The sequence below is a fragment of the Guyanagaster necrorhizus genome (genome assembly GCF_019112545.1).
Source record: "Guyanagaster necrorhizus MCA 3950 unplaced genomic scaffold BT62scaffold_10, whole genome shotgun sequence".
Taxonomy (NCBI): domain Eukaryota; kingdom Fungi; phylum Basidiomycota; class Agaricomycetes; order Agaricales; family Physalacriaceae; genus Guyanagaster; species Guyanagaster necrorhizus.
The window spans coordinates 1074081-1098614 of NW_025064889.1; the positions used below are offsets into that span (position 1 = coordinate 1074081).

A 24534-nucleotide genomic window follows, 5' to 3' on the forward strand; every position below is an offset into this window, starting at 1 on the left:
GAATGGGGGGCGGTTCAGTGTTAAGAGATTCAGGGCGACAGACGGACATGAATACTGTATGTAGGTCTAAAGAAGGTGACTCTGGTCTTTGTGAAATATGCTGATGTTGAGGACGGATGCCTGGATATGGACATCGGCAGTTTGAACGGTGGAAGGGAAATAGAGCCTGGCGGCAGAGGGGAGTAGATAAAAAACAGAGAGATCAATCCATATGCATGAAGAAAGCACGAAACTTGTATTGTCACCTAGGACGAGGAAAGCGGCAGTACTTCAAACGAGGAATAATACTACGTGAGACCGGTATCGGACCGTTCCCACCGTCGACCGTGTTAGCCAGGCCCACGTGATATCGACGACGTTCTAAAATGGGAGCAGTTTTACGCGTCAAATTCTCAGTTTTACGTAAATTCTGCCTTGGATGAACAGCATATAAGCGGTGGCCTCATCCCAAGAATCCTAGCACCCCCAACTGAAGATGAGGATGCATGTTAATGGTATGCATTTTTCACTCAGGACACCACGCTTATATCACTAGCGTGGTGGATGCAGGCCATAATTATAATCATTAAATACCGCTCGGATAGATATTCCCTTGAACGCTATACACGTCCAGTATGTACTTGTATGGATGCGACATAATGCCTAACACTGAGGCCATTTCGTCTCTCAAAACATCTCATACAATGAAAGATTTCCCGCATCTACGGCGAAGGCATGATATTGCGACCTCTTTATATGCTACTAGGACCCTCCATAATAATACGTTGGCCTTCAAGAATGCCTAGGATTATTTTTAGCTCATATATCGCTACTGTGAGCTCAGTAAAATGCAGTCTGGCTCACACAGACTGGTTGTAACATGATGCTAGTGATTGCATTGCTGTGAGCCTATGGATCCATCCATCAGAATCGGCACCTTCTTTGTAGTCTGTCGTGTTATCATTGTCTTCGAGATTCTGGTCTGCACTGTGTCCACTGTCCAATGCCTCCACCCACATAGTACATATATATATCCACAAGACACCATATGACTCTCCGAAACCCTTTCCGCAATTATGCTACTCACGACCAGTTAGTCCCCCGCTATAACACTATCATTCGCACTAGCTCTTCAAAAACGCAAAGGCGTGTCATTTGTATATCCAAGCCATACTAGAAATCCCCTTCTTTACTAACTTAGAAGACGACTACTCACAGCTGTCCTAAAATCGAATTGTGGCAATAAACCGCGAGAGTGAAATACGAAGAGTAGTGGGATACCTCTTCAACTATGTTCGAGACTACGGCTACAATCTTATCAGTGGGCGTTTAAATGCCATGACCTCTGCCATGGACCCAGTCGCAAGTCTTGGAAAGCTCGACATTCTTCCCATCGAGCTGCTCGACATCATTGTTTCACAGTGCTGTGATATACAGACAGTTGTCACCTCCCTTTCGCTCGTAAACAGATGTGCTCGAGTGATCCTTCATTCGTCGTTCATCTATCAACGCCTCCGCTGCCACGCCGACCGCGCACTCGTTGCGATGCTTAGAACCAAAGTCGCGTCCTACTTTACGCTCGCAGATGTTGATAGTATCCTCTGCGGTGACCCTTACTGTACCAGAAGTGGTGACTTTGGACCCCCTCTCTGGCTCCCGGAGTGCTGTCGCTGCTGCATGTCCTGTCTTCGTGGCGCACCTGATCTCTCAGGCTTGCCCATCTCCCGACATGCAGCCACAAAGGCCCTTGGAATATCTAAATCAGCATTGGCCCGTCTCCCCACGTATGAATCACCGTACCCGGTAGATATTGTTCGGTACACAAGCGCTATGTAACAGTATACCGACAGTGTCTGAGTTTCCGACACGCTCGAGCTGCAGCAGTCAAAATCGCCGGCGGGGAAGCGCAATTCATGGCCCGTATAAGCGTCTCACCATGGCGCCAGGCGGCATACGATGCATTCATCGCCCAGACAAGGCCATGGGATAACGTAGCTCGTTACATGGTAGCGGCGCCTTTGCCTTATTTTGACAAGCGCTTCGGAAAGGTCGATCGAGGGATTCATTGTCTAGGCTGCCAAAGAGTAGTAGTAGCAGCATCAATGGTAAACTGTGTCTACCACCGCGAGGATATTCGCCGTAGGGATACGGTTTATGTGGCTCGCGACTTCATCCACCATATATAGAGTGACTGCCCAGAAAGTAAATGGATATGGGAGAAGCATTTGAAGGTGTTGAAGTGAAGGACCAAAAAATCTGTATTGCAGAGACGGTAGCGTTATTATATCGCAAGGAATGTAGTGGTAGGATACACGGTACTCAGATCACACCTATCATACCAAACATTCTAGACAACGCTTAACGCTGAGCCTTCCTGTAAAGAAGGAACTGACCTCAAACAGCCGTCTTATGTGTTAAAGATCATCTGGCACGTATATGTAGAATAACTTTATTTTATGCATGAAGACACTACAACGACCTCAGGAGGCTCCTCTTATCGTAAAAAATGACAAAGAAAGCTAGTGTGTACAGCGGAAATGTTCGACGGAATTTGGTGCTGAGCAGAGATGTTAGGATCGCGATAGTCAGTGGCCGCCAGCGTTCAAGTTGGCCGAAGAATATTACACCGGACCGTATTACCGGCATGTAGCAAACAATGTCATACAACATAACCCTTTTTTTTGACCCCCTCGCGTCGTTCCGTACTTTTCTTTCTGCAAAAGGCCTGGTTGCTGTATCAACTTTCAGCCAGTCCTTGTTGCATTGCCCTGTCATCCATGCTTCCACCCGCCCTTCTAGAGTTCACCTTGGCACGTCTCATACATCGCGGCAGTATCTTAGGCTCCGAAGTCGTGACTGCCCGAACATGGCCCCGAAGAATTGGTGTTCGTGCCATGCAACAAGCGGTACTCGTATCCGATACATCACCAGTAACCCTCTATCCTCACCTCAAGGGAAAGCAAACCCTTGTCAAACCTTCTCAAGGTAGCAAAAAGCCAAAAGGAGTCGGGCATTTGAAGGTTCGAGAAGAGAAAGCTGCTGCCGAACGTCCAAGATCGGAACTGGCGCATCGCGTAGATGCTTTGTTGAAAGTTGCCCAGAGAGAGGTGTGTTGAATCTAAGAGTTTGGGATGATTTGTTCAAGGGCTGTGGTTATCTTAGGAAGAAACAGTGGACCATCCTACCTTTAGCGAGGAAGAGCTCCTGTCACTCTATGAAGATATTCTTGCAGGACCCGAAACCGAAATGGAACGGCAGCAAGAAGACCTGACACCTGAACAGCGATCTTTGGAGGACGTCGAGATGGTGGAGGCAGTCTATGAACGTCTTCGCGAACAGACGCTAGAGGAATACCTGGACCCCCAGTCGTCGAAAGCACCCTGGCTTCAACATGCATATCATCGTCGTATCCTTGACCAAGTGGGAAAGCTGATGGATTTAGTGCTCCGAGGCGATGATGCTCCTCTGATCCCCATCGTCACGCTATCTATACAGGAATGGAACGCGTTGATTCGCATATGTGTACGTGCTCGTCCTCCACTAGTGCTATTGTAGTATCCAGATAAATTATAGATCCGTAAAAATGATTTGGAATCCGCAGAACGGTCACTGCGACTCATGAAGGTGAGTTTATGACCCGCGTTACATTTCAATATTCTTACTTTGATAGCGCACTGGTGTTACACTACCTGAAGAATCGATTAATGAAGTTGTCAAGTTCTATGCGGACAAGGGCGATGTTTCGGAAACCGAGCGTATTTTGAACAGTTTTGTTCTTGGTTGGTAGCCTTTGGCTATTTTCCGGTATTAAGAAAGCTAATATACGTCTGCCAGGTGCTCCTTCCGACCGGCAGCAACATCTTCATATCTGTTCCCATCTTCGGGCATCCCCAGATGCTATGCCAACATCAGCACTTGCTATTCTTCATGCTTATGAGGAGCAGCTCAACATGCCCGCGCAAAAGACGTATACAAGCCTCGTCAAGCACATGCTTTCTGTGAAGGATTCGACGTCCAACGCCCAAGCATGGGACCTGTTCTACCACATGCGTTATGTCGCCCATCCTGTCCCAGATGCCTTCTTATACACAACAATGATCCGAGCCTGCGCCTCATCATTCTTCACCATTCGAGCTTCGGAACCCGAACGTGCTCTAGATCTCTGGACAGAGATGACGATTGACAATAATATAGCGCCTACGGTTGCGTCGTACAATGCTGTCATACTAACTTGTGCGCGGACTGGCGACAAGAAGTATGTTCATGAAGCTTTCCGCCTTGCCAAGGAAATGCTAGATTCTCACCGAGACGCGCATGGAGAGCTGTTGTATGTGCCGGACCAGCATACGTTCCTTGCGCTATTAGAAGGGGCGAAGAGAATTGGAGACCTTTCGAGGACACGGTGGATCCTTGCGCAAATCAGCCGAGTCAGTGTTGAGGAGCCCTCTCTAGGTGTTACGATTGACGAAGAAGTCATGATGCACGTCTTCCATGCATATGCGGCGTATGATCCTCCTTTCAAACGTGGTATCGCGCTACTACTTGAAGAAAGCCAAACGGCGCCGGCATCGAATGATACTTCGACGACCCATCAAGAAAGTTCAGACGTAGCTGTGACCCCTAATACCCCTACTTTCGCCCATGTTGCTCCTCAGAGTCGTGCAGAGGTCATTGCTGAAGCTGAGCTATTATTCGGGCGCATATTGGAGGATGGTGGGTTCTCTTTCGATCCCACAATTAGTTTCAGTAACGTCAAGCTGTCGACCCGGCTATTGAACTCGTATCTCTCGGTGCACTACAAGCACGGGACATTAGAGGCAGCTCGGAAGTTGTTCTTGGATCTCTTCGTGGACCTTGATATGGGCCGCAATGCCCGGACGTTCCGCGAGGCGCTGGAGCGATGTATGTATTCGCACCAGAAGGAGCGGCAGTTTGCTCTCGAGTTCGGTGGAGAGGTATTCAAGATGTGGCAAGAGTATGACGCATCCGGTGGGGTTGCAGATGCACGGACGGTGGAGAAAATTCACGTCGCGTATATCCGACTACTTGCCTTGTGGGTTTTTCTTTCCGTTTTATGGCACTCGCTTACCTTTGATCTCTAGGACGAAGGATTTGGATGCCGCTCTGGATCAACTACGGGCATTTGTCGCAAAATATCCACCTTCGGCTTTGCGCCACCAGCCAGCAAAACCTGGGCTGAGGTCTACGAAAACAGTACTCACTGGCTCGCGACCGCTTGTTCGAATGGCTTCGGCTGCGGAGGTCCCGGACAGTCACGTTCCTCCCTTTGTGCTGTTCAGGGATATAGATGTGCTTCACAACCGGCTTGTTGCGAGTGGAGACGTGAATGGGATTGCATATGTCAAGTACGTGTGCAAGGCGTATGAATGGGCGTTGCGAGTCAGACGAGACGAGGCTCTCAAGGCCAAGCCGGTTGACGCTGAATCCACGGCGCTTATTGATTTAGAAGAAGATTAAATATATTCGTATTGCAATAATAAAAGACAAGCATAACGTCATTTGCGGATGGGGCATAGTCATAGTGATTGTTCGGACGAAAAAAGTTTGCTTAATACTCTGTACGGAGACAGGGACGCTCTCAACTTTTTCTCCCTTTCGATGTATGGCATAGCGCCGGTGTCGCCCATTCTTGACCGTAAGCTGCCAATCCTGGGTATTACAAACTCGGCTGACCCATTCTAGCCTCTTTGAGTCGCGAAATTTCTGATGGAGTGTTGCCTCGCCTCGTCCATTCTCTGCATGAAACCAACAGTTCCGTGCTGAGCCTTGCAGCGAGCGACGACTATATTTTCTCCGGGAATCAGAATCAGGACATTTCGGTGCGTTGAGGACAGTTCGGTGCGCTATCTGGGTGGCTGATTGGCTTTTCAGGTGTGGGACAAGCGGACGTATCGATTGAAGGATACGTTACGGGGCCATACAGGAAGCGTGCTAGCATTGGTGTACGCTGCAGAAAGGGAATGGCTGTTCAGTTCTTCAGGTGTGTGGCTCGCGGTTTTCAGAGGATTCGAATAACTGTGTTTGCAGGCGACAGCACCGTAAGGGTACGTTTCATTTACTTCGGCGACATTCAGAGCGCTGACGTTGAGCACAGATCTGGTCAACGACAACGCTGAATCCAATATATATCGTGGATCCGTATCTCGAAACTGGTGCTGGAGATCTGTTCTCTCTTGCCTGGTCCCCGTCTCTACAAACCCTCTATATCGGATGTCAGAATACGGCCCTGCAATGGCTCGATTTGCGAACTATTCCTTCACAAGAATCCGTCTCTTCACACACCCTCTGTGCCAGCGACTCTGGTATATTCACGCCAAGCGGTACCCCGAGAAAGGCGCACAAATTCTTTGATAGCTATCCCCAGTACGAACGGAAGCCTGCAGATATATACGCGAACAATCCCACTGGTAAACGAACGCCTGGATATGGAACGCCCGTGTCAGACTCGGATCCTTCCACGCCGTCACAAGTGCCGCATATATCTATCCCGGCCAGCAATGTTATCGATTCCGCTCATTTTGGGTATATATACTGTTTGGTGATAGTGGAGGAATGCGAGATTGGGGGAGTTAAGCTTATATCCGGGAGCGGCGATGAGAGTATCAAGGTACGAGCGGCGTGCTTTGGGTACGCTGTCAACTGACTTTGGCTTCGTAGATATGGAGCTGCACCTCTAATGGTCCAGTACTGGAGCATGAATTCACATGTGCCATTGGTGCAGTGTTCGCTCTTGTAACCCAGGGAGACACTATATATGGCGGGTGCCAGGATGGAATAGTCAAGGTTTTGGACATGGAAACTCGATCTATTGTCAGGACCATCATAGTCCAAGAGGTAGTTTCTGCTCCGTTGCTGAAACTATCCACTGATTAAGGTTCATCAAGGGGGTCGACATTCTTTCCATGTCGTTGCTCAAGTCCGATTTGTATGTTTGCCTTGCTAATGGACGAATACAAGTGAGTGACTGAACCTTTATTTCTGAGATGGTCTAACCGCATTCGCAGCGTTATTCTGCCTCGTTCGACTGCACCGCATCTTGGAAATGTCATAATGGAATTGTCTTGTCTTCGATATTAGATGACCAGAGGAACAATGGGACCCCCAAGCTCATTACAGGTGGAAATGATGACAACATTAAGGTGGCTTATTCGCATCTTTCCAAAGATAAAGACCTGAACGTATTCGTAGATATGGGATGCCATTCCACCCAAAGCTCGAAGTTTTCAGACCTCTGGCTCGCGATCACTCGTCGCTGATGCAGATTCACGCGGTGGTACGTTCGTAAGCTCAGACGCCATCTTCAGATGTTCAAAGTACCTTTAGACACATTGGCATATGCACTGTCCAAGTTTATATCATTTCCCAGTGTCAGCAGCAATCTTTCGAACAGGGAGGACTGCAGACAAACGGCCATCTGGCTTAGAAAATGTTTGAGTCAATTAGGTGCACACGCTTCATTGGTGAGTACTAAATAATAGGGGGGGGGGGGGACTTTTCATTGAGGCCTTCATTTAGCTCCCAGCGGGTGAAGGAACAAACCCTCTCGTATTGGGGACATTCAACGGCCTACAGACCCAGATGACCAAACCTAGGATCTTGTTTTATGGGTACGTTTGCCGTTGGTTTGGACAAGGATTTTTTCTCATATGATTAGACACTACGATGTCATGGCGGCACCACCCGAAGGCTGGCATTCCGATCCCTTTATTTTGACAGGTAGAAATGGCTCCCTGTATGGCCGAGGCGCGACAGACAACAAGGGTCCAATAATGGCGGTGGCTTGTGCTGCGGCTGCCCTTCTGCGGCGTCGCTCACTAGCTGTCGATCTTGTGTTTCTTATCGAGGGCGAAGAAGAATGTGGGAGCACAGGGTTCAAGGATGCTGTGAGGATGCATAAGGTTCGTGCATCAAGTGTGGTGCTACCTGAAGAAGATTCATCTTTTGTAGGCTACTATTGGGCATATTGATGCGATCTTGGTCAGGTACCCAGGCCGTTGTGAGTATGTTGATGGATCGTTGATGTCTTGACATTAGTAACTCGACGTGGATCACTGAAGAACATCCGTGCATCACGTATGGTCTTAGAGGTGTTGTCCACTGTGATCTGGAGGTGAGTTCTAAGCATAAACTTTGCCGATCTATCCTGATCTTGCAATAGATAATGAGTTCCCTTCCGGACCTGCACTCTGGTGTAGATGGAGGCGGTGTTGTGGAGCCGATGGACGATATGTATGTTTCCCCGACATATGTTAGCTCTCCACCTGACCATCCTAGGATAAAACTACTAGCCACCCTGAGCGATCGGCAGAAGGGTGTGCAAATACCTAGTTTTTGTCAGTACCAATCGCTTTTTGCTTGATAGTTGTCTGACTATTTTCAAGACGACCATGTCCGGCCTTCTTCCGAAGAGGAAAAATCTAATTACAGTCGGCTCGCTGAAATTACCAATAAACCTGCTAGTTCCCTATCTTCGAGATGGAGGGAGCCGTCCTTGACTATACACACCATTGAGGTGTCCGGTCCACAAAGTAAAGAAGAACATTATCTTCGAATGTGTACATCTCACTTATCATCTGTAGATTCGACTGTCATACCTGGCACTGTCAAGTCTCAAGTCTCCATTCGTATAGTCCCCGACCAGGATTTAGATACCATCTCCCGGTCCCTCTGTGATTACCTGACCAGATCATTTGAAGGTCTCCAATCACCCAACAAATTCAACGTCAGCCTGGAGAAAGCGGCTGACTGGTGGTTAGGGAATCTAGATGATCCCTGGTTTAAAGCATTAGAAGCTGCTGTTCGGGAGGAATGGGGAGTTGATCCTCTACACATTCGCGAAGGAGGAGTAAGCGTCATGCAGTTCCTACTCAAATTCGGTCTAAATAAATGTTTCCAGTCCATCCCTTCGGTGCCATACCTTGAGAAGGAATTTGGGTGCCATGCGCTGCATTTGCCTTTGGGCCAAAGTTCGGTATGTGGAATAACGTTCTTGATGGCCCGTGCCATTTTGACCCACTGTTCGGTTTTAGGATCAAGCCCATCTGCCGAACGAACGTATCTCACTGGTCAATCTTCAACGAGGAAAGTCTGTGATTGGGAGGTTTCTCCTAAAAGTAGCTGATGCCAATTTTGCCTGATATTTACCCTCTTCTCTTCTATGTATTTACTTGCTTTCGTGTTAGTTTATATTGCATACCTTAGCTGTCGTGTTTTGTAACATTCCCTTCTAATTCCTACTTGTCGGCGTTATCGGGACTACTCGGATGTAAGCAGAAGTTTGTGATTGGTCGTGGACAACTCTTCTCCGCGAACGGTCTCAGTGATCAACACACCTTCATCCTCGTCCACCACGATGTCCTCATCTCTCATTCTCCGCTCGTCGCTGTCAAGGTCGGTCGTCCACCGTCTGGGGTCGAGGGCCCCTGGTGCTGGTATGTTTCATGCATTGTCAGGGAACGGGCAATATACTAAGTCTCTGTTCTGTAGTGGCAGTTAGGCATGCGTCGGATTCGTCTGTATATGTTCCCGGTGGGCGTACGTTTACTTCAATATCGCGTTTTTGTCGCATTTATTCACTTTTGCTTAGCTGTGTACAAGGGAACCGTGAACGACCCCATAACCTTCCCGCCGCCCTCAAGATCAGCAGGTTCGTATCACTGGGCATTCGAACGCCTTTTGTCGGCTGGGCTCATCCCTCTGACCGCCGCTGCGTTTGTCACGAGCGGTACCAATTACCCTGTTCTCGATGGTGTCCTAGGAGTCAGTTTGGTGATGCATAGTCACATTGGGGTACGTTCCGTGATTAACCGAGGATGGCAGAATGCTTATTTGTTCCACTAGTTCAATTCGGTCTTCGTTGACTACCTCCACAAGCGAAAATTCCCGGTTCTTGGACCCATCGTGACCTGGACTTTGAGAGCTGCGACTGTCGGTGCTCTCGCGGGAGTGTATCAGTTCAACACGAACGATATTGGTGAGAGATGCTTCAGAGTCTTTTCTTTCTCGAATGTTAAGCGTGGCCATCATTTAGGTCTGACGGAGCTTATTGCTAAAGTTTGGACCGCATAGGCCGGTTATCTTGTATCAGTATACTATTTCAGTGCAATCCATGGAATTTCCACGTAAAGCACGAATACCCGATACTCTGAAGTTCAGAGTTCCAGGAACAGTATTTCTGTATCAGGACCATCCAGCAAGCTTTGCTCCATGACGAGGAATCCAGTTGTGTGCATATTTTGAGTACTAATATACAAGCATGATAGTATCGAGCTGGGAAACAGTCTAATAATTAAGAAAAAGCATATAGTATCAGTTCAAGCTCGAGACTCGATAGACGGAGTGCGAGTGATCAGTCTTGAAGCCGATACACCCTTCTCCAAATCAATAGCAGAAGTAGGCATGGTTTGTGATCCAGACGATGGGGCAGAGTTTATAGCGTCCGACTCCGGTTGTCCGTGATCAGCAACTACACCGACGTTCCAGAAGAAAAGGACTGCAAATATAGTACCTATAGCATCGGATATGAAGGTTAGATATATCTCACAAAGCTCTAGATATTCACATACCGACAACTCCGAAAGCAAATGAGCCCCATGCTGCGGCTTTGTAGCCATGAAGCAGTGCTTCTCGAGGCGCATTGCTATTGCTGGTGTCGACAATAATTCCCATTTTTGCCGAACTTTGTGCCACCACCCGGTTGTAAATAATGGTGGTGACCGTTACGCCCAATGCTGTTCCGACCTACGATGCGAATGAGTATTAATTATGTCCTTCGTTGCATACACCAACGCCTACCTGATTCATCGTTTGGAACAAAGCGCCGGAAAGGCTCTGCTCATGTGGTTCGACAATCTGTGCGACGAAGATCGTTCCTGACGCAAAGACGAAGTCGGCACCAAACACGGACAAGATGGCACTGGGGAAACCGAAGCGCCAGTAAGTAGCATTGGGCTGGATGAGGGCAAAGAACAAGGATGCGCAGCCAGTAGCTAGTGTTCCGATCGCTTGAAGGGACAACAGGTGAGCAAGCAAGGCAAAGCTCAACAGTTAGCTACGACTTACCCAAAAGCCATACAATAGGCACACGAGCAATAACCAAAACAACGATGGTGTTGAGAATGACCCCTGTAACGAACATAGGAATGAACCTAAGCATAGTGAGAATAGGCGTGTAATCCTCGTAATCTTGATAGAATAACTTAAAACAGTGTTACTAGGTCGGTTTCTCCAAATGAGATGTTTATCTTACCTGTGACCAAAAGTTCCACGCCAGGAATGAGGCGAAGGTGAGTAATATCATAAGCATAATTGCAGCAAATTTTCCGTTTGCTTTGGTCCATAAGGAGAGCTTCATCATTGGGGGAGGAGTCCACATCGAATAAGGCGCATTTGGGTCGAGCTGGACGCGCTCAAGATACCATTCCCAGACTAGGAATACACCAAGGATGAGTACGCCAAGGATGAGAAGAGCAATGATGTCTGTGATGCTTCTTCAGCCCCGGAACAGGAAGGACAGAGATGAAACGTACAAGAGGTCGCCCATTTATTCGGAGCAATCTCACCATCACTCAGAACGAAGATGATGAGGACCAATGCCGCAGTTACTAAAAACGCTCCCAACCAATCGATGCGACGATCAGCTTCGGTAGATGGTTCGTCTCGGGGAATGGAAAAAAGGCCCATGAGCAGGAACAAAACTGTCAGACCACTTGAGAGATAGAAGTTACTCCGCCAGGAAGGACTGGAAAGGCATCAGATCTTGTTGATATGCTGAATAAGAAGAAGACACATACTGTGAGAGCTGGATCAAGGTCCCACCCAATGCTTGACCTGTAAATCCACCAAGTGGCGCTCCAGCAGCAAAAGTAGCGAACGCAATAGACCGCGTTCGACCAGGGGGGAATGAATGTGCGAGAATGCCCATCTAAGGAACAGAAGGAACAGATCACACAACGTAAATCGACGAGAAACGACCTAGTACTCACTGATGCTGGGAGGGCTGCTGCGACTCCGATACCTTGCAAACCACGAAGCACATCGAGGACGATGGCATCTTGCAAAACCGGTTAGACTAGAGTAATGAGAAGGAATGTCACGTTTACCATGAGCAAATCCGCAAGCAAGTGTGAAGATGGCGAGCCATGCGGAACCGAGCAAGAATGTTATCTTGCGGCCGTATAGATCTGCAACGCGTCCGAGCAATGGAAAAAGACAACCCTGCAAAGATGTTGAATGCGCTGGACAAGGATCTTCCTTTCAAAACACGCACAGAACTCAAAGCGTACGATGAAACCTGGACGAAAATTAGTAGACGCCTCGTCGAACATTCTGCCTACTTACGAGCCATTCAAGCTGATTTTGCTCGATACCCAGATCTCTTCCTATCGAGGGTAGAGACACCGCTGCAGAAGTAAGGTTCGAGCTCTGTCGAATGCTGGTATCAGCGACAGGCGAATCTGTATAAAAGACAGCAACTCACGTTCACCCACATAACCATCGTACATGTCGCGATGATAGCCACTGTACGCCCCCTTGAAAGTGGTTGTTTTGCGACGATTTCCTTGTCCATGATCAACAATACGGACAGCGAGGAATTGATGGGGAGCGCCAGGATCCATGAAGCTTAAATAACTCAAAACTCCTCCTTGCGAACTATTCAAGTGGGTCCTGTTGCCAAGCGTAATTATATCGCCTTTGGAAACGCCACACGATTGCTCCGATGATTGGCTTTTCCGTCGCCGATTTTTTGCGAAAGTAGTAGTGTGGCGACATGAAGATTTCTTCCCGGACGCAGTAGGCGTAGGAATATATCATCATCGAGAGGGACGAGACTACTTCCCGTAGAACCGTTCATTGTCCTCGGTGCCTTCGGAACATCAAGTGGGTGCGCCGAGGTTGCGTAATACCTTGAGCGTTCTTCGTGTGACTTTTCAATGCCGCCTTTGGGATTGCGAAACACAGAGTTGAAGTTCTGACTGAAGTTTTTTCAAGTAACTGGGTATATTGTAGACAGCATCTATGCATGATAATAAGGTACAAAATGAAGGCAACGTATATGGCATACATAGTGCAAGGTGTCGTTGATTGTTTTGTTATTATAGCACTTCCTTCGGTGTCACTCACTGCTCAAACCTCGTGGTCCTCCTCTCGGTCTAATTTTGACTTGGCGGCAGTGACTTCTTCGACAGTAGAATCGTCGACGTCCGACCGCTGGTGAAGGTTCGATTGAGGTCCATGATAATGTCTGTGGCCATCAACGATATACCACGCGCTAGACGGAAAGGTTAACAGATTTGAAGGGACAAATCGAATCACTAACAACATACAATGCTAAAACCATAACGCCGATGGTGATGACCTAACAACTCCTCGTCAGCACGGAGAAACGCGTTGGGCAATGCACTCACCGCCGCATAGTTCATATTCTCCTTCGTGATGGGTTTCACGGTCGGGAATGAGAAGATCACACACACGAAAAGGGTCCATAGGATGCACGTCCAATTCATCGCGGCTCCGAGGATGCCGTCGCCCATGTAGAAGGGACCAGGTTTGAACATAACCTCGGGATGGTTTTGAAAGATCCGTCTGAGGAAGATGGGGATGATGTAGCTCAGGTCGAGAGCCATGGCAGTCAGCGAGAAGATGGCATTAGCGGCAATGGGACTTGCGAGGTCGAGCAGCCCAGGAAGGACGGAGACAAAAGTAGTTAGGAAGATGGCTCGGAGAGGTGTGTTGGTCCATTTGGAGTTGTGGCCGAAATAACCGGCATCGGGGAGTCCTACGGATGTTTGATATGAATCTCAATTCGGAGTAGTGGGCGGGGACAGGCTTACCGTGGTCGCGGCTGAAGGCGTAAACAGTACGCGATGCAGCCTGAAGCGCAGTTTGGACGACAAAGAAGGCTGTAAAGCAAACGAAAACCTGTACCAACTATATCAGCGATCAAACCCACCGTATGCAAGATGAAGACCCGACCCATAGTATCAGTGCCCCCGTCTTCCCCATTCGAAGGTACATGATCTGATCAAAGTTTCAGTGACCGCAAACAACCCAACCTAGTCCAATGTACCTGAAGCACAGCGGAGCCAGAAGCCCCCGGAAGGTCTTCCCTGTAGGCAGATATGAATTACGTATGTAACGCCTTCCGGGAATTATTGCACGCACAGTGGTCCAGAGCAAAGAATCAGTACGATATTGAAGAGCCATCCGAAACTGCCAGTGCCGATTACTTGTGAAACGTGTCAGCGCATTCGATATATAATATGGCTCACGGCTCACATACCGGCCATGAAGATTGCCGAGGGTGCTGCATTGGTAAGATATCGTCAGTCTTCAGATCCGAATATCAAGGCGGGAGCACATACCAGCGTACGCCGCGCGTCGAACTTCTTCACTAAAATATCCACCGGTTGGTAAGTATGCAACCTTGATAACAAAATCCGAACCCACGAGATATGTGCAGTGGCGTCGTAATCCTAGTGATGACATCAATCATCAACCATCAGCTCCGACCTGAACGAACGTACCGTCATCTAGCTATGAATTCAATTTTAAGAACTAGAGATAAAAAGAAGTCGCTCACAGTCCATTGTACACTCAACAATCCAAACAGGAAAGCCAGGCCGCTATTCCAGCCCCCCGTTTGGTTCACGAGTCCCGCCGTGCCAAAGACGTAGCTCGCTGGATGCATATTTGAGCGACCCGTCGTGGCGAGGAGAACGATGATGATGACTGTCAGTAACTGTAAGGGCGGTCTGATGTACAGTATGGGAAGAGCGGCGTACGGAATGTAGCTCCAAGATTGCAAAAAACAAATGACGATGATAAACGGGCAAGGTACCGAGTTGCAAGCGAGTTCTGGATCCAAAAGTTGAACGAGAGGATGAGACTGGATAGAAGTCACTCACCAGGACACCATGGAATACGAGTAAGACGGCGAAGAGCCAAACGACTTTTCCCTAGTTATCGAAAGAGTTGAGAAAATAGCCAAAGCAAGTGACGTAGTTCATTCATTACTTGGGTAATTTCATAGTTTCCGTCCTGTACGATAATACTGAGCCTCGACGTTTGAAATATACTAGGGAAGTTGTCACCACCTTGCCAATAACAACAGCGGCCCATATCATGTTAGATAGACCAAACTCTGTTGAAGAAATACCCGCAATCTGGCCTGTGCGAAAGAGACTCGGTCAGTACAACTATCATATTCTCTGACTGTCGTCTCACCCAGAATATTCAGCCATCCAACCAACCAGCCGACCTAAGGAACGAACTTTTATCGGCATCCAAAACACAACCGGTCAAAAAGAAGCCTTACCCTCGCACGATGCTTCTGCGGTGTAAGCTGGGCCGAAGCCGTGTACCTGAGAAGGAACGCGGTGGGTCAGTGATTTCACCAGGGACCAAGTCCGGAACGTACAGCCCACCGCAGGTCGGATAAGCGCTTACGATTTCTGCAATACTTGATCCTAGAGTGAAGCACATACATGCTCCCAGGATCCAGCACCATACGACCTAGTAATCAGAAGTGAGATCGGGGTGTGTGGAAGAGAGAAGGGCCAATACCGAGGACGGTCCGCCGAGCAATAACGGAGTGTTAAAAGTCGTCGCTATACTCGAACATAGACCCTATACGCGACGAGGAGATTGTCAGGGGGATCCGAGTGCCGAATGAAAGATGTAGTAACCATTATACTGAATGCAAAGCTGATCTGTACCAGAAATTAACAATAATAGACAGCGAAATCAGGACTTGATAGAAGGCTTGCGCGTAGCTGATACGCACCGTCGCCAAATTAGAGAATTCCCGCTTGAAAGACGGGACATAGCCAAGGGCGACGAGCTCTCTGTCATCGTCGTCTATCATGGTGCTGGACATGGAGGGGGTTGGTTCTGGTAGTGCAGCCATCGGAGGCCCTTATATGAAGGTCGCTAACAGTCTTGTGGCAGTTATGCGGCGTCTTGGAAGAGAGCTACCGAAAGGGTCAAGAAGTTGTTTGATGTGGCCATATGTATGCTGAAAAGAATTCAAATTTGGTCTGCGCAAAGTTTTAGGCAGACCCTATCTTTCGGATCTGGCCCTCTTTATCTTATCTGTTTTCTTCAAATCCCTCACAACCGAGCAGCCTGGATGGCGTGTCCACAGTAACCAATCCTGCGCCTGGAATTGGACAGTGGTTCTTCCAGCTAAACGGAGATAATTTGGCCTAGTGGCTAACCATGAACAAGGAACGTACCTTCATGCGCCCACCACGAAGGATCCGCCGTGGAATCCAAGTGCTATTGTACTGTGGTCCCGTTGCACATGGCGTCCCGCTAAAACGTGATGATACGACTATCGTGTCCACGCAAAACGTCCGAAAGCCATTGAATGCCTATCAGGTGCTTCTGGAAGGTGAGGCACTTTGCTCTACGACGATAACGATAGATAACAGTATACTTACTAGGTACATAGGACGTTAAATAACAGGCTTGTCACGCTACAGCACCAAACTCTTTAGGCCAAAACCGATTCGGCTTGGGACTACTAGTAGCATCACTGTCCAGTAGAAAAACGAAACGCAAGTCTACGAGCAGGTGTCGCTCAGGTGTCCAGCCCTGTAATAATATCTCCAGGTCGCCGCTTTCCAACCTGCGCAGTGCGCACGCATGTTATTGTTGTCAAGCTACCATAGATAAGACCAGTATACACCGAGTCGGAGAGTGGGCAGTTCAACAACCCGGGAACTGAAAAATTATAGGCAGTCGGCAGGCGAGATAGAAGGATGAGACTGCACGGAAAGGCGTCTTCGATGGGGCTCCGAAGGAATCCATCCGACGGCTTTGGCAGCTGCTCTTTCGTATCATATCTAACGCTTTTCGTAGGATTCAAACGCAAGGCTCAATTGACGAGCGGAACATGCACAAGTCTCTATATCTCCGGAAAACGCACCCTATTAGCGACACCCAGCGTGTTATAATCACGAAGCCGTACTGAAAGCAAGTGAGTGGCAAGGATAGGCTACATCTTCGGCAAACGCGACACTGGGGCTGACCACGAAATATACCAGCTTATCTACTATGAAATTGAACCCGTCAGCCAGCCCGTACGAGAACCCAGACGGCGACAGACTGTCGTCAGTGTTATGAGAAGCTCGGAAGCCTCACACAACGGACCTCCTTTACTGGGATTCGTAGCGGAACGGCTTCCCTCATGCCAGTAAATATTCGCGCCAACATTTATTACAAAGTAAATCTGTATTTTTATACTGAACAGGCAACACAGATTTGCTCTTCCCTTGCTTCGGGCAATAATCAACAACCGGTGGAGGAAGACCCGGTTTTTTCAACGAGTATAAGTATCAGAGGACGTGAACTTGTTTGACGCGTTTCAAGGCAAGTGACACGTCAGACGGCAGCTCTAGCGCACCTGTTCACGATTGAGATACGCGTTACCAAGGTCCACTGGGAGATACCCATGTCCATTATAATGAGCTTAATGGGAAGTATTGTGGACCGGAGCTGCCGTTGTTGAGATATTTTGGTAAACTCATTAGCTTCGAGTATTTATGTCGCGCATACCGACAACACATGGGGTTGCGAGCTCTCGAAAGAAAATATAAATAATATATTATAAGGCAGAACCCAAGAAGACTGAAGCATCGACAGTCTGGTTCACCTAGCAATGGAAGAACGGACAGAACCATATCTACCAGGTACGGTGAATACGGTAGGGAGACACGCCAATGTTGATTTGGGTATTCTAAGGGCCTTTGTAGCTGTATGTCGGGAGATGGGCAAGAGATCAGGTGCCTTACGAAGCCAGGACATGTAGCAGCGACAATATTCCGGGAGCCAGAGAAGGGATCCAAAGTCCTACATCTAGTACAGTAAGGGTCACCGCAGAGGAAACTATAGACATCTGCGAGCGTAAAGTAGGGTGCTACTTTCGTTCTAAGCATCACAACGAGTGCGCGGTCGGCGTGGCAGCACAAGCATTCAAAGACGAACGATGAATCAACTATCACTCGAGTATGTTGGAGTTAATGAGGTAGGAGCATGGACGTGGTGAGCGAGGAAAAAGGTTTTCGGAAGAGAACAGACACTAGGATAAAACATCGTAATGTTAATCTCAGCATTATGGTTGAAAGCTTTGTTATTTACCTAGGATAAACATCGTAACATTACTACATAGGTGATAAGTAAATACGGTCAAGGATAGATATGTATAGAAGGTACTCACATCTCAGCGTTATGGTTAAAAGCTGAGATGTGCGGGATGGTGTGACATGCTGAAAAAGCAAGGAATATCAAATAGGTAAGTGAACATGTGCATATCATACTATTCCTATGTCCAACACTCCCCCTCGAAGTGTAAATGGTTTGCTTACATGATGCCCAGTGCCTCTGCAAACTTCTTGAATTTTGGACAAGCCAATGGTTTCATGAGGATGTCAGCAACCATGTTATCACTTGGGCAGTACATCAGTCTGATGTGGCCTTGCTCAATGGTTTGCCAAATGAAATGGTACTGAACTCCAATATGTTTCATTAGTTCATGGAATACTGAATCCTTGGCAATAGAAAGTGCATTTTGACTATCAGAGAAGAGGATAGTAGAGTTTGTTGGGTAAATGTAAGGGTTTGCAACAAAGATGGAGAGCTCTGAGAGGAGTTTGTGAAGCCATATCATGTTCTTTGATGCTGGTGTGAGTCCAACATAACAGATTCTGTGGATGTAGAGAATGAATCTGGGTTTAGATCAAGATTCGCTCTCTATTCAGGCTTGAGACTTTACAGTCAACTTTGATGAACTCCATCAAATATTAAAGGATAAAATTTCTAAAGCTCAGTCTCATTACAAGGCTCAAGCAGACAAGCATCAGATTTTGGTGCTTCCATTCACAGTGAGTGACAAGGTCTACCTCAGTTTCAAACATATCAAAACCATCTGCCCAATTAGAAATTCTCAGAGAAATACCTTAGTCCTTTTGAAATTATAGCCTAACCTGGTTTCTACTCCTTCATGCTGAGGCTTCCACTAGATCTCTGGTCCATTCACCTGGTCTTCCATATGTCACAATTAAAACCTGTAGAAGAAAACACCATTCCTAATCAAATCCAACCACTGCTGCCCTCAGTCAAAGTTGACAGAGAAGAACATTTCAAAATAGCCCAAATCCTCAACTCTAAACTGGACTGCCAGTTCTGCTGCCCACTGCTGTATAAGATCCAGTGACTAGGCTATGAAGGTATCAATGAAGAGTTTGCTTGGTTACCAGCCTCTGAATTCTCTGCCAATGAATTTATTGAAGAATTCCACTATCAATATCTAGGCAAACCAGAATCTTTATTCAAAATTACTCAATCATTTTGTTCTTGATACAACACTACTCTAGATGCCACCAGTGCCCCACCTTATTATTTTAATTCTAACCACTGATTATCATTTTAATCACCTCTTTTACACTTTCAAAGTCAAAATCTTGTATTTATATTTTTTTTCTCTATTATCAACATCTAATGCCTTTTTCTATATACATTTTGTACAAAATCTTTACAAGGAAGTGGAATCTGACAGACCCATACTAGAATCCAAACTCTTCTTCCACCTCTTCAACTTCTCTATATTCTCATTCAGCCCCTTCAACATCACCTTCCACAGATCTTCCACCTTCTGATCTTTCTTGTCCTTGAAAAGCAGACAAGCCTTCTTCCAGGCCTCTAATTCAGACTCCAAAAATAATGCTGAGGGAGACAACATATCATCTGACCTATAATCATTCTGGAGACCTGCTACAGTATCATGGACATCTGCCACCTCATCTGCCAACTCATCCATATGATGCATCAACTTGTATATTAACTTTGAAAGTTGGTAGAGACCAGCAGAGACCTCCACACTGCTGATCACCTCACTTGCAGTAACACTCTTGTTGAATGAACAGACAGTCTTCTTGATCTTGCAATAGGCATAAGTCCATCTATAGCCAGCACCTTTGGTTACTGAGCATGCATAATAGGGTGCACCATCTTGATAGCAGCACATGCAACTCTCTGAAAACAAAACTAAGACAAGCCAATCAGAAACAATAAGACACTTACTTTCACCACTCAATTCCTTCTCACTCTCTGCTGGCCCCACAACCTTCAACTTCACTCTCTTCTTGAGACTGGCCACCACCTCTGTCTCACTGCCATCTATCACACTCCTTGATCTGAACTTGCATTTATGGCTCTTCTCTGCCAGACTTGCTGCTCTTCTCTTTCTCTCTTGCACCTTTTTTCTTCTCTTTGGCCTCTCTCTCCTCAGTCTCTCTTCAAGCTGCCTCTCTCAATGCCTCCTCCACTTTTTTCACCTGTCTCTCCACTGCCTATCAGACCTTCTCTCTCTTCTTCTCTAACCTCTCTTGCTGCTTCTTTTTCTGTGCCTCTTAGACCTTCTCCTCTCTCTCCTGCTTTTTTTTTCACTTCAAGTGGACTTCTACAGCCTCCATATACTCTTCCTCTATAGTTTGCTATTTCAGATAGAATAATTCCTTGCCTCTTTAGGGCTATCAGAGGTGGGTTCCCTCACCAAAGGCTCAGGAGTGTGTAAGCAATGATACATGGTGAGAGGCAACATAGTTGCAAAAGTTTAGGCAATAGTGGTGGTATCTGATCAAGTTACAAAATTTCTCATGGCCACCAACAATCTTCTATATGATCCCACTGGCCATTAAGATCTGTGCTCTTGAAGGCAAGAATGCTAACAGGGGGATACTGTTATGTGCATGCCATCAGCCTCTGTGTCACCTCAACCAACCATGGATTCAATCACCAAAACCCACTGGACTCCATCTGCTTTCCATTATCTATTAATTTTATTTTCACTATTATCATTTCACATTTGTATTTCACATTGTAATATCTAGACTCTGAACTCAGTAATGAATATTGACATTAGAACTCAATGGAATCTGACTTGGAATTAGCTACCATTAGCATATAAAGCCATATATAATCATTGTAACTACTTAGTTCAAATATCAACTTAGATAGCTATCTACACTTTATACTTGCTCAACTCCTCCTTACCTTGTCTGTCAGATTCTGCTCCAAAGGATACTCCTCTTTGCTTCTCTGATAGAACTCCATTCCATCCATCCAAATCTTTAGACTCTGACTCAAGAGTGATGTTGCCAATAGCTTTATTGACATCCATGCACTCTGCTGGCTCCATGTGTGCACTCAAACTCACTCGATTGGCATGTTTCTAACATCTTTCTCCATTGTCAAATACTCTATTGTCTGGCTGGAGAAAGCTATGCCTTTGAGAATAGTTTTATCTTTCATAAAGATTGTATGTGCTTGATCTTCTGCATCTCTCACATGATCATTATTATTGACATTTCAATGCATTCCATGATTATAACCAGAGCCAAGATCATATAAGCCATTGTCACATATTCTGTATTTATATTTGTCTAGGTCTGTTAGAGATGATGGAGTTAGATCTGAGAGAGATCCATCAAATGGTGAGCCAGAAGGGGTTATAACATCATGAGGAAAGGGTGATACTGGAGGTGATAGACTTAGAGGAGGTAAGAGATTTGATGCTGGAGGATTTTCTGGAGGTGAAAGATCATCATTGTTAGGGTCTCTTCCTTTATCAGACAGCATAAGAGAATCTGACAGATTTGAGAGTGAAGAAAATAAGTCACCAAAGAGGTTGATAAGAGTTTTTGTATTTCCTGAGAACATCTGTTTATCAAAAACAATATGGCTTAATATGATGAACTTTTTGGTTACAGGGTTCCAGCACTTCCATGCCTTTGTATCTGATGGATATCCAATGAATATGCATTTGGTGATGCATGGCTAAAGGCCTTGTTGCTTGTTCTTTTTGATATGGACATAAGCTAAGCAGCCAAAGACATGCAAGTTAAAGATGTCAGATTTCTTCTTGTGCCAGCCAGTATATAGTGTTGTTTTGGGAAGTGATGCTGTAGGACAATGGTTGCACATATATACAAATGCAAGCACTGTTAGTCCCTAGAAGGAGAGAGAAAGACAAGCTTCATAGAGCATAGTAATAGTCTCTTCAGCAATATCACAATTTGCACATTCTGCAATTCCATTTTGATGAGGCTCAGTATGGCACCTTGATATCTCTTCTTCTATATATAACTGATTGAATTCACAACCCATATACTCTCCTCCACCACCATCTTACTCCTCTAAGATCTTCAGACCATGAAAATTTTCAGCATAGGCTTTGTAGTGTTTAAATTCAGCCGGAGCATTGCTCTTGTGCTTTAGCAAGGCAACAGCCCAAAAACATAAAGCACCACATATAAAAGTGATCTAGTAGTGATAACCTTCTGATGTAGCAACTGGCATAGGTCCCTTAAGATCAGAGAATACAATTGTGAAAGGGCATGTTGAAAGGAGTGAGAGGCCTCAAGAAATATTATATCACCTGTGCTTGCCTATAAGACAGAGTTTGCAAATTGGATCAGGATTGTATTGCATATTGTTCATCTTTATATTTAAGACAAGCTGATTCCCATATATGACCTGGATAATGTTTATACTTCTGTGATAGGTTCATTGATACTATAAAGTCAGATCAAGTGGACAGATACTTGCAGTATTTGAGGTTACTAGCCTTATAGTGTGAGTGGTGCTATTAAGATATCTAATATTGTTATTATTAACAGTGGCTGAGAAATGAAGTGCTTTGTCTTGAAAGAACTAGACAAATGACCCAGCTATATTGATCTCATATCTCTTATGATGTGTAAGATGGAAGAGTGAAAGCAAGTTATTATAAAGATCAGATACATGCAGTACATTCTGGAACTCAACAGCCTCATAGACCTCTCTATTCTTCTCTTTAGGCTCAAACATGACTGTCCTCATACCTACTGAATAGATGATTGAATTGTCTGCTAACTGAATCTGAACCATATATGGTGTCCAGACATAAAACTAATCTTAATGATGGCTCATGTGAGATGAAGTATCTGTGTTCATATTCCAGTTAGATAATACTGGGGATAAGAGATCAATACTCACTTGGCTGGCAGTCTCTTCTACAATGTTTGACTTCTCTGTCTTTGTCTCTTCCACCTTCTTGCTTGATTTTATATTTTAATATTTCTAGACACACTGTATAGCTCACTCCTTAGCTTTCTTTTTGCTGAAACACTCCTTCTTAGTATGTCCAGAGTTAGTGCATTAGCTGCAGATAGTATCAGATAATTGCTATATAAGTGGCTTAGACTCTGACAGCACTCACTTTAAATAATATTGTTGAAGTAGTGTCACAAGAGTGGTGCTGCATCTCTTTGGTGTGAAAGGCAGCAATGAGTTTGTTGAGACTGAGAAAATGAAGGAGAAGGACTGATAACATAAAATTGTTATAATTGGATAGAAGAGCATAAATGAGAGTCATGGATTTAAGCTCTGTTATGATTTTTCTCATTTTCTTTTCTTTTTCCTTGGAAATGACCCCTATTCTTGCTTAGGCCAGTGCTTAGGACTATGGGAATGCTTAGCTCAGCAGCCCAGTTAGTCACTCTCCTATTGCAATGCTGTATGCTGTGAAGGAGGAAACAATGCTCCTTTTGTCTCTAAATTGCAGTGCAACAGTAATAGCACAACAGCAAGACAACAGCTTTTGTGGAGAGCCTGGCAACAGCAGGGATAACAGCTCTACAATGGACAATATCTTTTGTGAACAGTTATTTATAGCCAGATAACAGAACAGTATTTAAGTAGCTTAATTCTTGCTGTAATACCCCAGTGTTAAGCTAAAGTTTACTTTTCACCATCTACTCTTGAGCTCAAGCTACTTGCACCTTAAACCACTTCTGCTATTAACTTTGTGAACTCAGTCAGTCTAATTCAAAGTGTGAGGTTCTGAACTGTTTATCACATGTTGATAGTCATATGAGATTTGGACTTAACAATTAGCTTAACACTTATCATTCTCTTCCTCAAGCCCAATTGTGCTGAGGAACCGAATGCCCCCTGTGCTAAACCCTTCTGATCCAAACTTTACCCATGAGTTCTTTGAACTCTTGGCTTCCATCATCGGAATTTTGATAGGCTTATTGGTGATCATACAGCTGTGCCATGGACATCAATCAATAACTGCCTGGGCTATCCAACACTACCATGAATTCCAATATATCAGAACTATTCTCTGGAATGTCATGCCAGACCTCTCTCTCTATGACATCCCTGCCTCTGTCTGACAGTCCTTCCACCCCGAAGGAGCCGACCCTGAAAATGTCTCTGGAAGCTTGACTGAAGGGCTTCATAAGGAAGAAGCAGAGCAGCATCAGCAGCACACATATCCCCCATGACTCCTGTCAGCAATTGTCTGAGACTCTACAAACCCTTGGGCTATAGGGTTTTGATGACCCTGACCTGACACCTCCATCCCATTCTCTGAGCACTATATTCACCCATCAGGAACTGCTGATATGCAGACTATATGTCCAGTCCTATAATTTGCAAATTCTGCATAACACACTAGAATATGCTAGTAACTGAGAATCATTAGCC

The 24534-nt window shown here is 46.0% G+C and overlaps 7 protein-coding genes across 7 annotated transcripts; 5 read left to right on the forward strand and 2 right to left on the reverse strand.

Annotated features, from left to right (window-relative positions):
• Positions 1 to 1329: 1329 nt before the first annotated feature.
• On the forward strand, positions 1330 to 2165 carry BT62DRAFT_1004954 (uncharacterized protein; the record flags this gene model as incomplete). Its single annotated transcript, XM_043177093.1, has 2 exons — positions 1330 to 1782; positions 1830 to 2165. 2 exons carry the CDS (start codon positions 1330 to 1332, stop codon positions 2163 to 2165), a joined length of 789 nt encoding a protein of 262 aa, XP_043040852.1.
• A 496-nt stretch (positions 2166 to 2661) lies between these two features.
• Positions 2662 to 5512, forward strand: BT62DRAFT_948401 (uncharacterized protein). The gene is made up of 6 exons (XM_043188067.1): positions 2662 to 3086; positions 3142 to 3501; positions 3553 to 3603; positions 3650 to 3758; positions 3814 to 5032; positions 5082 to 5512. The coding sequence occupies exons 1-6, from the start codon at positions 2757 to 2759 to the stop codon at positions 5455 to 5457; spliced, it is 2445 nt and encodes an 814-aa protein (XP_043040853.1). The 5' UTR covers positions 2662 to 2756; the 3' UTR covers positions 5458 to 5512.
• A 3-nt stretch (positions 5513 to 5515) lies between these two features.
• On the forward strand, positions 5516 to 9533 carry BT62DRAFT_931191 (glutathione degradosome). The gene is made up of 21 exons (XM_043186082.1): positions 5516 to 5635; positions 5683 to 5819; positions 5872 to 5980; positions 6028 to 6044; positions 6095 to 6607; positions 6658 to 6834; positions 6885 to 6956; positions 7005 to 7139; positions 7189 to 7273; positions 7324 to 7460; positions 7516 to 7607; positions 7655 to 7898; positions 7948 to 7982; positions 8035 to 8110; positions 8159 to 8229; positions 8275 to 8333; positions 8382 to 8528; positions 8580 to 8845; positions 8897 to 8971; positions 9030 to 9431; positions 9487 to 9533. Exons 1-20 carry the CDS (start codon positions 5599 to 5601, stop codon positions 9135 to 9137), a joined length of 2592 nt encoding a protein of 863 aa, XP_043040854.1. The 5' UTR covers positions 5516 to 5598; the 3' UTR covers positions 9138 to 9431; positions 9487 to 9533.
• On the forward strand, positions 9441 to 10068 carry BT62DRAFT_892403 (SDHD, membrane anchor subunit of succinate dehydrogenase; the record flags this gene model as incomplete). The annotated part of the gene is made up of 4 exons (XM_043183103.1): positions 9441 to 9534; positions 9587 to 9789; positions 9841 to 9973; positions 10031 to 10068. The coding sequence occupies 4 exons, from the start codon at positions 9441 to 9443 to the stop codon at positions 10066 to 10068; spliced, it is 468 nt and encodes a 155-aa protein (XP_043040855.1).
• On the reverse strand, positions 10027 to 12895 carry BT62DRAFT_77300 (putative efflux transporter). The gene is made up of 12 exons (XM_043182232.1): positions 12479 to 12895; positions 12340 to 12423; positions 12269 to 12292; positions 12102 to 12216; positions 11985 to 12052; positions 11793 to 11923; positions 11529 to 11740; positions 11249 to 11478; positions 11062 to 11197; positions 10795 to 11003; positions 10566 to 10740; positions 10027 to 10507 (listed from the first exon to the last, which is right to left on the reverse strand). The coding sequence occupies exons 1-12, from the start codon at positions 12566 to 12568 to the stop codon at positions 10314 to 10316; spliced, it is 1668 nt and encodes a 555-aa protein (XP_043040856.1). The 5' UTR covers positions 12569 to 12895; the 3' UTR covers positions 10027 to 10313.
• BT62DRAFT_77312 (APC amino acid permease) lies at positions 12848 to 16038 on the reverse strand. The gene is made up of 23 exons (XM_043182233.1): positions 15785 to 16038; positions 15687 to 15710; positions 15565 to 15627; positions 15419 to 15513; positions 15317 to 15362; positions 15226 to 15259; positions 15096 to 15169; positions 15016 to 15039; positions 14907 to 14957; positions 14784 to 14856; positions 14582 to 14730; positions 14526 to 14531; positions 14449 to 14474; positions 14364 to 14392; positions 14282 to 14305; positions 14164 to 14227; positions 14069 to 14108; positions 13975 to 14019; positions 13833 to 13920; positions 13407 to 13777; positions 13326 to 13357; positions 13064 to 13270; positions 12848 to 13015 (listed from the first exon to the last, which is right to left on the reverse strand). The coding sequence occupies exons 1-22, from the start codon at positions 15905 to 15907 to the stop codon at positions 13126 to 13128; spliced, it is 1626 nt and encodes a 541-aa protein (XP_043040857.1). The 5' UTR covers positions 15908 to 16038; the 3' UTR covers positions 12848 to 13015; positions 13064 to 13125.
• Positions 16039 to 16119: 81 nt separating this feature from the next.
• BT62DRAFT_77614 (uncharacterized protein) lies at positions 16120 to 16859 on the forward strand. The gene is made up of 2 exons (XM_043182244.1): positions 16120 to 16393; positions 16500 to 16859. The coding sequence occupies exons 1-2, from the start codon at positions 16219 to 16221 to the stop codon at positions 16727 to 16729; spliced, it is 405 nt and encodes a 134-aa protein (XP_043040858.1). The 5' UTR covers positions 16120 to 16218; the 3' UTR covers positions 16730 to 16859.
• Positions 16860 to 24534: the final 7675 nt, after the last annotated feature.